Source organism: Bubalus bubalis, chromosome 2 (genome assembly GCF_019923935.1).
Source record: "Bubalus bubalis isolate 160015118507 breed Murrah chromosome 2, NDDB_SH_1, whole genome shotgun sequence".
In the NCBI taxonomy this organism is placed as follows: domain Eukaryota; kingdom Metazoa; phylum Chordata; class Mammalia; order Artiodactyla; family Bovidae; genus Bubalus; species Bubalus bubalis.
Genome location: NC_059158.1, coordinates 71,391,724 through 71,405,502, shown reverse-complemented (window position 1 = coordinate 71,405,502; position 13,779 = coordinate 71,391,724). Strand labels below are relative to the sequence as shown.

General features: G+C 41.7%; 1 protein-coding gene and 1 long non-coding RNA gene across 2 annotated transcripts in view; one reads left to right on the top strand and one right to left on the bottom strand.

The window, feature by feature from the left end:
- LOC123465229 overlaps positions 1-7,350 on the top strand; it is a 73,759-nt gene extending 66,409 nt beyond the window's left edge. Inside the window, exon 4 of the long non-coding RNA XR_006640372.1 lies at positions 5,400-7,350. This is a non-coding gene — a long non-coding RNA (uncharacterized LOC123465229). The remainder of the gene's footprint in view (positions 1-5,399) is intronic.
- The window catches only part of PDE11A (phosphodiesterase 11A), a 420,247-nt gene continuing 413,809 nt past the window's right edge, over positions 7,342-13,779 (bottom strand). Inside the window, exon 20 of the mRNA XM_025274296.3 lies at positions 7,342-9,251. Within this exon, the coding sequence (XP_025130081.3) occupies positions 9,093-9,251 (159 nt within the window). The 3' untranslated portion in view covers positions 7,342-9,092. The remainder of the gene's footprint in view (positions 9,252-13,779) is intronic.

Here is a 13,779-nt window from a genome sequence, read left to right as displayed (position 1 = left end):
TTTTTAAGCTGCCTTGGCACACTTTCTAAGTAATATGCAGTAGATAATGATAATTCTTATTTTTGTCGTTTCCGCAAGTTAACGATGGGAAATGGTTTTGTGAATATTATCTGGTACTGGAAGACGTTTAATTTTAGATCCAAGTGTTCCCTCCGCCCTCCACAAAGAACAGTTATTATTGAGTAGATGTTAGTGTTTAATCTTGGCCATATCTATTGGTCTGGCTCCCCAACTTTCACTACATGTAAGAAACCAATCTTCCTCAATCCCCCTACATCTCCATTGATCATCCATGATGTACATTGGCCTATCTAGTACCAAAGTAAACAGTGTACAAATAAAATCACATCTTTCCTGTATACTTAAAGAGTCGATCAAGTCCTTTTGCTGCCCATAACATCTTTTCTGTGCATAAATTCCAGTGCCACCACTAACCATATTGTATGGCCCTCAGACAATTGATGTACCTTATTTCCAATCTTAATCACCACGTGTGTTCTCTTTATTACAGAATCTATGTACTAGAAAGTTTTAAAAAATTTTCTCAAGACCACACAGCAATTTTTTTTTTTTTTGAGCAAAGAATTTGCTCAAGAGCACACAGCAGTATTGCCATGATATTCAGCAGCTAGTTTCAGTAGGAAATAGCGACTATTTGTAACCTATTCCATGTATTTCCTATAGATGAGTTTGTAAAGGCCCTGTGTTTGATGCCACATTGTGTGCTGGAAAAGTAGTGTCTTTTTTCCTTCCATTAAAACAACCAATCAACTTGGTGTGGGCAATAGACATTTGAACTTCCATATCTGAATTGTAGCTGTGAGCAGGTGTTAGAAAATAACTAATGGGGGTGGTATAGTTCCTAGTCACCTAGTACAGCTGGCAGGAGACATTGCTTATATCCTAAAGCAATGGAATTTCTGTGCTCTTTCAGCTTTCCTTGCTGAGAAATTGACAGATCTCTGTTCTTCTGGGTGGGACCAGACAAGAAACCTTCCACTTCATGATACTGAGAAAGGGGCAAACTGTACCCATTTCAGATGGGTTGAATAGCATTCTGGCCCACCTAAGATCCCCAGAGAAAGCAATGGATAAGGTCCACTATAACTGTACTCTGAGTCTTCTTTCAACTCAATTTCTGGGTACACCCTTTTAGGGCCTTCAACCCAGGGAGGTGCTTTGGCTGAGGGATGCTTGCTAGTGTTGCTCAGTAATCCAGGAGTGGGGTGGGTGGCTGGGGGAGGGTCTTCACCTTTATGACTACCTGACTATACTTGTCCCTTGGAAACTCAAGCTCAATATTAATATTTTAAAATCCTTTTGTGTAATCTGATACTTTGGGTGAGGTGCTATGAATGTGGAAATAGGAAATTATCATTTGTATCTTTAATCAAGCAGTCTGATTTTCAGGGTTGTATTTGCATCATGAAAGCATTCCCCTTCAAATGGCCTCTTGGGAATGGAAGCAAAATAGAAGGCCTCTGCTCTCCCCTAGACTTCTCCCCTCCCTACAGGCATCAGTTGAGGACCTCTCTTTGTGCTGCTTCCCCTGTCGGTGAGTGTGGCTGCTGAAGTGGGCAGAAGGGAAACCGTTCTTCCTCCTTATTTCATGTGCTGCTGCTCCTGAGGCCTGGCTTGAAAAAAGCAGGACATTCGGCTTAGACAGATGGAGGGCAGGGTCATTTTCAAAATGAAATGAGTGCACAAATCACACTGTGAAATTGGCATGACCATGCCTGCTGCTGTGATAGACTGACTTTTATTTAGTCTATGACAGGCAGTTGGGGAATAGATTAGATTTTGGTGGGGTGGGGGATGGTGAAAGAAGGCCCTTTAATTAATGATAGAAATTCTGGAAAGCAATAAATGGGGCGGGATATTATAAAATGTCATAAAGGATCATTTTGTTTCCAAGACAATCTTGGAAAACTGGAACATGTATCAAAAAGTTAGTGTATTGTACCATTTCTAGCAATAAGAAAGCATTTGGTGGTTGCAGTAAAAAGATTTAGTGCCTTGTTGAAAGGAATTAGACTTTAGGAAAATGGTGTTGGACTCAGGGTGGATTTTGCTGCATGAAGAGAGGCATATTTACCACACAGAAGAATTTCATTTGGGCAAAATGGATAGGGGCTAAAAGCATGATGTCTGGTTCTTAACATGCTTATATTTCTGCCTGTCAAATGTGAGATGACCAAATTCCATATCCTATTTTATGCATAATCTATTTGATATTCTCTTTTAAAACTAGTTGGAAAAGTATGTTTTCTTATTTATCCTCTAAATGTAATCACTTCCTATTGGTAAACATTGGTAATTTATGAACATCTCAACAATCGTAGCTGGGGTCAGACAATTTCTTTGACAAAGGAAGACTTCCTGCAAAACCATTTTCCAGTTGTTATGTCTGATCCCTCTCATCTCAAGCCATTTTCTTCAGGATGTGGCCAGCCCCCTTATTGGTTCAGTCCCCTTGTGTCTTCCTTCCCACCCCCCGAAATCTTCCACCACAAAGGGGGCAGAAATAATAAAGTTTTGTCAAATTGGTAATATAATTGATTGACTTTTCGGTGCATCTATTCAATCTTTTAAGAGTTTTGGGAAAATTGTGTACCAGGTCAACACTTGGGAACATTTATGCTCAGATGATAAGACATTTAACCTCATGAATTCTCCTTTCACTGGTGGTTCCAGCTTTATTAATATTTTTATTAGATTTCCTTCTTGGATATACCTTTTTTTTTTTAATCAAGTACCTTATATTTGGGGGCTTATGGTGTTATTATTGAAATTAATTTATTAGGAAGAGCACAATAACATTGCTGTTTATAAATGCAATTACCAGAGAAGGCACAACTGTGGATACTTGCATTCAATGAAATCAATCAACCATCCAAACAAAGAGCTACTCTAAGCCCCTGTGTTTATGCAGTACTTTCTGTACCAGGACCAGGTCCTGCTCTGCCTAACTTCCCTCATTAATCCTCACAGCCCTACTGTGAATTAGGTAATTCTTACCGTTGGCTCCACCTGAAAAACACGGACTACAAAGCACAAAGAAACCTGTGGTTGCCTCAGTCCGCGTGCGGGGACTGGTGATTGCTTAAGCTGGCCAGTAGGGGCCAGACTGCACCTCTTCCTCTCCCCCTGAGCACCTCCTCTCCAGTCATTGGAATCCGCTTTGGATCATTTGCTGCAGTTTGTTCTAATAGAACAGGCACAATGGTGTAAGAATTTTAAAGTTTAAGCACTGAAGCCACTGTGTAATTGTATGGCGTCAGTGGCTGGCGGCCCTGCATTGATGCGATCCCCCTGTGTAATTGCCCATGCAAATTTGAGCGATCTGTAACAGGCACAGGGAACTCGTCTGCATTGGGCTGCAGACTCTTATCCCTCCAGAAAAACTTCAGTAATTCTAAGAACCTTTTGTCATCTTTAAGATGCTCCGTGGACAGAGGTGTCCCACTCTCTTCTTACACAAGCAAACATCACAGATGAAGTCAAGGTTAATGGGCTAAATGGACAGTCAGAATTGAAATCCTAGGTCTTTGGATGCATGCCTGCCTCTTTCAGCCCTTAAATCACCCTTCTCAAGGGAAATAAAGAGTATTTTAGAGGTTTAGTTAAGCTTTAAGCATTTTGTTAAAAACAAAGATATTTAGTTCCCTTAAAGCAGTTTCAAAATCATGGATTAGATGCTTGTGAAATGGTCCAGGAGTCTTATAATGTAGTATTCCTATAATGACACATCAGCCTGGGAAATCTACACAAAAGGAGTGATGTCCGATAAGTCAATTGAAGACATATTTCGCTGCTTTTGTGTAAAACAATAATAATTAAGAAGCAAATCAGTAGGAGATCCTTTGTAGAATATTGTACATCAAAATAAAATGGCAAAAATATTTTTCCCCAAGAGGATGAGATTCACCAACACCTAAACTCTTGTTTCCATACAGTGCTATTTGTGTTTTTTAAAAATTCATCTAAATATGATTTCATCTAAATCTAAAGAAAAAATAATCGAGATTCTAATACAGATACACAGAAAATGAACACAAAGATAAATGGTGGCCTGAAATAACACATTTTTTTTAATAGCAAATACTTCATTCACTTAGTAAAACAAACATATTTTTGTACCAGTGTATATGTTCAACAATATTAGTAGGGATGTGCTACCCAGGTGACTAACTTATGTTTAGTGCTATTGAGAGATGGACTAAATATGTAAGAATGTTCAAAATTAAATTAGAAAAGATGTACAGCATCAAATTACCAGCTGAGGAAAAGATACACAAACAATGGAAGCAGGACCTCAGGCGTTGTTAAGTCCAAGCGCTCAGTGTGAAATTCCCCAGACACATCACTCCTGCGTCTCTATGTTTCATTCTATCATGGTTCACTTATGAAACTTACGAAATTTTGGCTTCTTATAGTCAGACTCAACCTGTACATTTCCTGATACATTCGAGGTTCGGGAGTTCTTTACAGCACATGACATAACAACTGTTTCAGAGACTGTTATTCTGGAGCAGACAGTGAAACTCCATTGCAGTGGCTCTGCCATAGTTTTTAGGGTCCCAAATTAGGTTTAACTCTTTTGCTTTAATGAATCCTTTTTGAATATTGTTTTTCCAGCCCAAACATTTTTCTTTATATGTAAATCTTCCCTTAATCTGTTAGATTTCTGTCCCACTTGGCAGGAGTTTTTCACACTATTAATGGAGATGAAACTGTATTTTATCTTCCTGTAATTCATTGAGTCAATAGGAGGAATGGATTTTAAAATAATTCTACCACAAAGTAAATTGAGCAGATTCTGTTTAATGACCTAAGGTAAGTGGATCAAATATGATACATTTTGATACATGAAAAAAGCAACTGAATTCCTGTAGCATTAATATTAGATGGTTATTTCACTAACAAAATTTTAACGATTATTTCTAACCCAACGGGTATTTAAATATAAAATACCTGGAAATATGTGGACATTGCAGATTTCAGAAACAGAAAACACATGCAACTTTAACTTCTTTAGACTCACTTTGTAAATTCTAAATTAAACTGACTACCATTTATGGGATATCTATGCTATGAGATAATCTAAAGCTGTCCTTTATAGAATAAAAGGATGTATTTAAAAAAAATTATATTGATGACCATGTCTTTTATGATCATTAGAGACAGGCTCAGACATATCTGTTCTAAGGTTGTTTTTGTATCTACTCCATATAGGTAACTTTTTATTTTGTCTTTAGGGAGGAGATGACCTCTTTATCCCTATCTTGTTTGAGAAGAGTGAATAAGACAATTACATGGAGTAATTTTTAAAGTTAAACACAGCTTGGTCCTGTGGTGTAGGAATGAACTGAATAAAAGTCCGGGCTTTTATTTTACAGGTGGAAAATCTGAGACCTGAGGGTCCCAAGATAACAAGCCAGGCCGGGGGGAGCCCCGTCCACTGTGCGCTGGGGTGGTGCCCTTCACAGTCTGCCAAGCTGTCCCTCCTGGCCGGGATTGCCAGCTATATTGTAGGCTGTGCATGTATTATCCACGTACTGACTAATAAAATGCTAAATAGCCTGCCTGAGAAAAATACACCTCGTGGACAAAGTAGGATGAAGTCATTTCAACCATAAATGCCAAGAGAACCGAACATTTGGTCAGTTGGAGATTTTATAAGAAGGTTCATATTTAAATTCCTTCCTTCAATAGGAAATAAACATTAATAATAACGATTGGGAAATTTTCTCTTTTTCTGTTTTGGGAAAGCAGAGTATATGGGTAACTACACATACCTCAAATTCTTAAAGTTATACATTACTTAGATTTAAAATACCCCAAACTCCCAAGTTCAACCTCTAACCTTCTGGGTCGTTGGCTCCAGGGAGCCTGCTACCCTCCTTTTCGACTGTTTCATGGTCATGGAGGAAGAGACCTGGCATTAGTCAGCAGTTTCTGAATTTTGACCCACAATAGGAAAGATACCTTGAGACAGGAGAAATAGATGGAGGCAATTACAAACAGCCACTTGATTGATGGTTGACATTGTCAGGGCTCCACTGTATGGCAGCTTGCAATGGTGTTGAACTCCCCTTGCTACCAGTGGATGTTGCTATTGGCAACCGTGCAGTGAAGCCAATAAAAAGGCAAGAAAATGAGAGGAAAACTCAACCTTAGTGGAAGCCGTAGGGTTTCTGCTATAAATTACATTCCCCTTAGCAATATGCAGCATCAACATTCAGGGTAGCCACAGTGCATGTAGCTGTCTGCAGTCTCCATTGGACTCTGGGTCTAGTTTTATCATAAAGCACATGCTTTAAAATTTTGCTCTAGATACACTGGCATTCATCTTTCTGGGCTATTTATTTATTTATCATTGGGGAGGACGACAGATGTGGGTTCATCGCTGCCTCACATGGACTGATTTTCAGTTCCCACTTGTAATACGAACATGATGTGACGCGACAGCTGGAAACACCTGCAGTCCTTCTAGCTGCAGACCCACAACCAGGGTCTGGCCCTGCCTCCACCCACCCTTTTTCCTCACCTGAAGGAGGGAGACAGCCCAGCAGAAGCTATTTTCCTTTATAGCTGAGTGACTTGGAAAACTGGCTTAATAAAATCCATAAATCTGAACAACCTCCTCTCACCTGCTCTGCAGAGGCAATTTTTCCTGCACTTATTTTCTCCTCGAGTTTCTCCAGTCTTTCCCACAGAGACAGTGGTAGAGGGTTAGCTGGGAACATTATTTTTTAGGGTTCCCACTCCTTCCTTCTCTCTTTTGTCAATCCACTCCCTACTCAAGTATCTCTCTTTTCTAAGCAATTGATGACAGGATGTACCTTCATTTTTTTTTGATAACAAGTGCCATTTTTCCTTGTTTGGATTAATGTTCACCTTCCCTTTGGCCATCTCTTACCACCTGCATTGGGCCCTATATTTTCCTTGTTAGTCATTTTCTTTTGGTTCTCCTCCTTTCCCTCCTCCTCTTCCCCCATTTGCCTGGTTTATAATTTTCTTTTCCTCCATTTCTGGTCATGTAGAATCTTTCTTCTGCCTCATGGTTACCTTGCTCTTCCCTTACTTCTGTTTTGGTTCCTTAATTTACTCATTCTTTAAACATTCCCCCAATGTCTACTATGTGCCAGGAAGACAATGTCCTTGGTGGAACTTGGCCCCTCTTTCTCTGAGTAAAGTTAATAACTGACACTGACCAGCAACAACAAGAACAGAAGTGGTTTTAAATTTTAGAATTTTTTGGAACTGGAATGGGCTTCAAGGTTCATCTGGTCCAGAGATTTCGAATTCCTCAGAGGCCCTTTATGGGCCACTGGGTATGTAATCAAAGAGATGAGGCTTCATAGGGCTCCCCCAACCCAGCTTCAAACAGAGGACTTGGACTTTTAGATGTTTTATGTCTTGGGGATCCTTTGTAAGATTTATTTGAACAAAGAGTTCTAAGGTTAAGTTATGTTTGAAAATAATTTCTTAGTGTAATCTCATTTGACAAATGAGGAAAAAGGAAGAAGTTAGTGATTTGTCTAAAGCCATCCAGTGAATAGTGCCAGAGCTAGGGCACAAGTCTAGCTTCTAGCCCAGCATTGTTTTTTTTTTTTTTTTTTTCTTTTTTTGGTTGCACCTCATGGCATGCAGGGTCTTAGTTCCTTTGTGGTGGAAGATTCTTAACTACTGGACCACCAGGAAAGCCCCACAGTGGGGACTTTGGATAGGGCATACAATGTCCTCAGTCTCTCAGCATCCTAATCTCTGCATCTGTTTAATAGAGCTTATTCTTATCTATGGGCTTCCCAAGTGGCGCTAGTAGTAAATAACCTGCCTGCCAGTGCAGGAGACATAAGAGACCCGAGTTCGATCCCTGGGTTGGGAAGATCCCTGGAGGAGGGCATGGCAACCACTCCACTATTCTTGCCTGGAGAATCCCATGGACAGAGGAGCCTAGCGGGCTACAGTCCATAGGGTTGCAAAGAGTCAGTCACGACTGAAGCAACTTAGCATGAACGCAGTCTTACCTGTTATAAACCTGGATTTCTGTAGGATATTTGTTCACTGCCCAGACTGTTATTTCTTAATCTTTCAAGCATTATATTTTACACTTAAGGAAAATCCAAAATTGGGGAGCCCTCCATTTGGCTTTCAGTTGGCACTGGCAGTAACCTTAAACTTCATGCTGAAACTCATCACTAGAACTCAAGTTGTCAATGATTATTCTCCATGGCTCTGCTGTGTCCTGTGAAATGTCTCACTGTTGGAAATAGTTCTGAATGTTCCCATGTCACTCATGGTAAATCCACCTATAGATTTTCTTTCATCCTGACTTTTAATTAAAGTCTATCAATCCTGCTAGGAGAAGACTTGATCTACATTGAAGGTTGAATCTAAAAACTGAAAAAGGGGACCACAATCCCAATGCAGTGTTACGAATCTTGTGTAAACACCAATCAGACAAACACATTTGCTGTCTTCCTACTATGGACGTTTTTAGGGGAAACTGGGAATGGCTGGTTTTTGTAAGGATAATATACGTGTCTCTTTTAGGTAGGCAATTCTGAAGGCTCTGCTCTATCATTAAGAAGCTTTAGGATTAAAAATAAGATATCTTCACAGAATACAAATTGGGATTCTAAGGACAGTCTGGCACAAAAGGGAGCTTGGGAGAGGAAGCAAAGGCAGGCATTGTTTGGCTTGTAACAAACAGAATAGCCGTATGCAAAATGAAGCAGCACTAATGACGCCTTCACTGTTCAGCGTTCCCTCAGCTCTGAGTGAGCAGGGCCAACCATCCTCAGGTCCTGGACTCACAGCTGCCCTCTGCCCAGAATCTTCGTCTCAGCCCAGAATCTTCGTGCTCATCAGGGAAAAGTGAGGGTCCTGGGGTGTGCTTGTTGCCCCACTTCCTCCTCTGTCCTTTTTGCTGACACCACACTTAAAGGTGAAAGTCCAGGCACGCTTCTCAGCACATCCCTGAGGTTTTATGTCTGTTGAGCTTAAAGGAACAAAAGAATGGTGTGTGGGACCGAAGCCGGTTCTCCAGGGCGCAGTCATCTTGCAGCAGCGGCTGGCCTGAAGGGTTAGTTTCTGTCATCCCGGGTCGCCATGACGTTGGCAGAGGGGGCAGAGGCAGCCGCGGAGACGAGCAGCCTTTTCTGGTGCAACTCTTCCCACTTACTTCTGTTGGTGGCCACGGAATCCATCATTGGCTTCAGTTTCACATTGACCTTCACCAATGCCTACAATAAAACAAAAGCAGGTAGGGGAGAGAGGAACCAATCATGATCATGATTTTCTAGCTTTCACTTGTGAGGAGAATGGAAATGGGCTGTAAGAAATGAAAATGATGATTATTTTGGTAAACATGAGCTATTTACAAGAAGCAAATATGCACTTAACATCACTGTGTTGTATTAATAGAGCTTATAGAGAAAATGAAAAAATAAGACAGATGTCTCTGTGCTGCTCCAGGGGGTGCCAGCCAATTTGATTATGATCCTGTTTTAAATTCACATCAAATAGGAAACAAAATATTCAGCTCACACAAGTCTACTAATATGTGTGTCTTTGCCTGCTAAGGCAGGCTCCAGATCTCAATAGACCAGGAAGTGAAATTTTTACAAAAATAAACCTATCATTTGCTCCACCATAGATGATTCTGGGTGGAGTCACCTGAATGAGAAAGGCAGGTAAAGTTCTGAAATGAGAGGAGCTCATTTTTTAAAGCACAGGATTGGGGAACTGTGTTCAGTGTACAGATCGACATGAGAACATGCATGGAAATAGACACGAGAGAAAAGAAAAAGGGGTGTGGAAGAGAGGGACAGATGGAGGGGTGGGGAAGAAATGAGGGAGAGAAAAGGTAGGGTGTGGCCACAGGCTGACCGACCCCAAGGCTAAGAAAGGTCAGGATCCAGCCTCCTCACTTGCAGGAGACCCTTCTAAATATCTGTTTTGCACTTAATTTTGTATCATTTAAAAAAAACCCAATGGTCCCCTATTCCCAAACACTACAAACTTCCAGCCTCACAAATCTTGGATCACTGCTCTACTGGGACATAGCAATGAATAAAACAAGGATCATGGAGCTGTGAGGCTTAGCCCCTGGAAATGCCTTGGTCAGCATTCTGTGGCCACAGATTATACCCGGAGTCCCATGGAGACACCCTGCAGGTGCGTCCCATTCATCACAAGGGGGACAAAGTGTGACCATGTGACTAAACCGCCGCCATTGTAGGACACCTCCCGAAAAGCCTTCAAGCCTCACCGGTGGTTGGCAGGTGCCCCAGAGTGAAGTCCTCCAATAGGAAGAAGAGCTGTTTCTATTGAGGATGGACTACCCTGATCATGACTGCAGTGTGTTAGGAAGACCAGAAGCATTCCCTAAATACCATTCCACTCTGGGGAGTTTCAGAGATACAAGTGTGATGTGACTAGATGGAAGTTAAGCCAGGGCTGGAAGTCCAGAAATAATCAGGGAGCCTGCTGAGCAGCGAGCACTCCACCCTGGCCCAGGTGGAGCCCCTTCACATTCATGTCCCCCAAACAGAGCATATTATCGTGATATTTATCACACCAAGCAATGACGTCTACTATGAAATTGGATGTATTCGTTATTCCATATGATAATAAATCACAGCAACATGATAATTCAGGCAGTAATCAAAATCCCCTTTACATCATGAGAAAAATGCAGGTGCCTGTTTTCTGCTCAGTGCAGAGATTTTATTTAGACAATAGTGTGAGAGGGGGCGACAAATGCCATGGCTTTTAGTATAGTTTGGCACTGGCTCCTTTTTGCTCTGATCAAGCCTTTTAATTAAACCGACCACTATAATTCCTATGGAAATTAGTGTTTATGTTATTTTCCTGCTACAAAAGCATTTCTCTAAACTTTTTTTTTAATCCCAGGAGCACAAATTGGAATTTTTTTTCTGCATGAAATGTAATTAAAAACTCATTTGATTACTATAGTTCTGGCTCTGTTTTACTTATTAAATTCCTGTAATCAGTTTTCTTTTATGAAGCTGCTGGGAAATGATCTCAAAAGCAACACATTTTTCTCTTCCTTGGCAGGTTCTCGAGCATTTACTAAATTACATTCATAGCACCTGCCCATGATTCGAATTACTCCACCAATTTATTTCTAAAACTATTTAAATTTATTTGGCTTAGCCCCAAACAGATTGCTTTCTTTTATCTAGCTCTTTGTTCTCTGTCTTGCTTTCTTTGTGTTGAATATAAAATTTTTTGAGGGGGTGGTACATATTTCTCAGTATTCCTTTTTCTCTTTATTTCATACTTAATGAATTTCATACTTACTCCTTAAATACAGAATTGCCATACTGGAATATCATTTTCTTCTAGTCAGGTGCTGGTTCTAGGCAAAGAACTTCATCTTAAAGAATAATTCTTACACTATAAATTTGTTACATAGAAATGCACTTAGCTGGGAGAATATGGAACTATTAGAATATTAGGAAGGCAAGGCATGATCCACAAATTTAAATTCCGAGGTTTACGGTGATTACATGCAACGTACCATCGGCAAGAGAATTGCTCCCAGTATTTAGAAAGATACAGGTATTCCTACGAACTTCTCATCAGCGAGTGATACCCGATAAATTCTGTGCAAATGTTACTGGTTATCTGTCTTGTTTGACTAACTCTTCTCTTAGCAAAAGAGAAAAGGGACATGTCACCCTTCTGCTCACTCTCCATATACACACAGAGGGATACTAAACGTTATGTGCGTGGTGTCATCCACTGTGGGATGCTGAATCCCTCCTGTGACATCCCATTGGTGTGACCTTTCAGTGTTTAGACATGTCCAGAGGTAGTAAACTCATGACCTCCCTGGGTGGGTGTGTCCAATTTCCTCTTCGTCCTGATTTTAGAATGTCGTCCTTTCTACTGAGCTATGTATCCCTGTAACCAACCTAACAGTTCTAGTCCTCGGGGCGCTCTCCCTTTAAACCCAAATCTACTGAGCAAGGAGATCCAACCAGTCCATCCTAAAGGAGATCAGTCCTGGGTGTTCATTGGAAGGACTGATGCTGAAGCTGAAACTCCAATCCTTTGGTCACCTGATGCGAAGAGCTAACTCATTGGAAAAGACCCTGATGCTGGGAAAGATTGAGGGCAGGAGGAGAAGGGGGTGACTGAGGATGAGATGGTTGGATGGCATCACCAACTCAATGGACATGGGTTTGGGTGGACTCCGGGAGTTTGTGATGGACAGGGAGGCCCGGCATGCTGCAGTTCATGGGGTTGAAAAGAGTTGGACACAACTGAGCGACTGAACTGAACTGAACTGAGCAGTAAACCAGTGACTCCTGTGCACCTCCAGGTGTAGGTTAGGGTTGATTTACTGACCTCAGAACCCAACTTGGGCTTATTGGATATCCTGGGGGCTCCCAAGCCCACTTCAGCTCCCCCACCCTGTTGGTGGCCCATCACTGACAGGACCCTCTACACCCTGGGGACACAGCCCGAGGCATCTGGGCATCCGGGTGGCTGAGGGGCCTCACGTCCTTCCTGATTCCAGTCAGGATCCACTTGTGAGCCCACTTGTGACCAGCACATACATTTTATTCTATATTTTATGAATAAGTCACACAGTCACTAGACATGTAGTCTAGTGAATACAAAGGGTCCAATATGTATAGTGTTAAACATCTCCCTTCACCCCCTGTCCCAGAGATTTCGTTTCTGTTCCTAGAGGCAACTGATATTACCAGTTTCTTGGGTATCCTTCAAGAAACATTTTATGCCTATGTCAGTATAAGTATGTATATTATGTACATATATTAAAAAAAGTGAAAATGTTAGTCTCTCAGTCATGTCTAACTCTTTGTGACCCCATGGACTGTAGTCTGCCAGGTTCTTCTGTCCATGGAATTCTCCAGGCAAGAATCCTGGAATGGGTAGCCATTCTGTTCTTCAGGGGATGTGTGCTGGATTTTTTTTTTTTTCATTACTTTAAACATTGCTCAGTTTTATTGCGGAGAAGGCAATGGCAACCCACTCCAGTACTCTTGCATGGAAAATCCCATGGATGGAGGAGCCTGGTAGGCTGCAGTCCGTGGGGTCGCTAAGAGTCAGACGCAGTTGAGCAACTTCCCTTTCACTTTTCACTTTCATGCATTGGAGAAGGAAATGGCACCCCACTCCAGTGTTCTTGCCTGGAGAATCCCAGGGACGGGGGAGCCTGGTGGGCTGCTGTCTATGGGGTTGCACAGAGTCGGACAGGACTGAAGCGACTTAGCAGCAGCAGCAGCAGCAGTTTTATTGGGGAAAGCATTTAGGTTACTTAGAAATAACATGATCCTTTGAGGCTTGTCTTTAAGCTTCCCTTGGTGGATCTGGAGCAAACTTTAGTCTAGGGCTAATTTGGCCCCATTACTAAGACAGTAATCTTCTGAGAACTGTGCTGAGAACATCATATATTTCAAGGTTTTTCTCTAAAATTCTGGGTGGTGGAAGCATGGACTACTTCCCTGCCTATGTGAACTCTGAGGATTACTCTGCTTGCTCCTTTTTGCTAGATCTTTCCAGCCTCAGTGGTTTCCTCACGTGCAGGGAGCGAACAGCACGAAGACTCAAGGGGCCACTGCAGATCTCTGGAGCTGCCTCACGCAGCCATCTCTTCTCTGCCACTTTTCCCAGAACACTCACCTCCTTGGCCTCCCTCGACTCCTGATTCTGCCTCCTTATCTCAGTGAGACCCCTGACTCTGCCTGGGTGCCCCTCCCTGTGCTGTGGCCT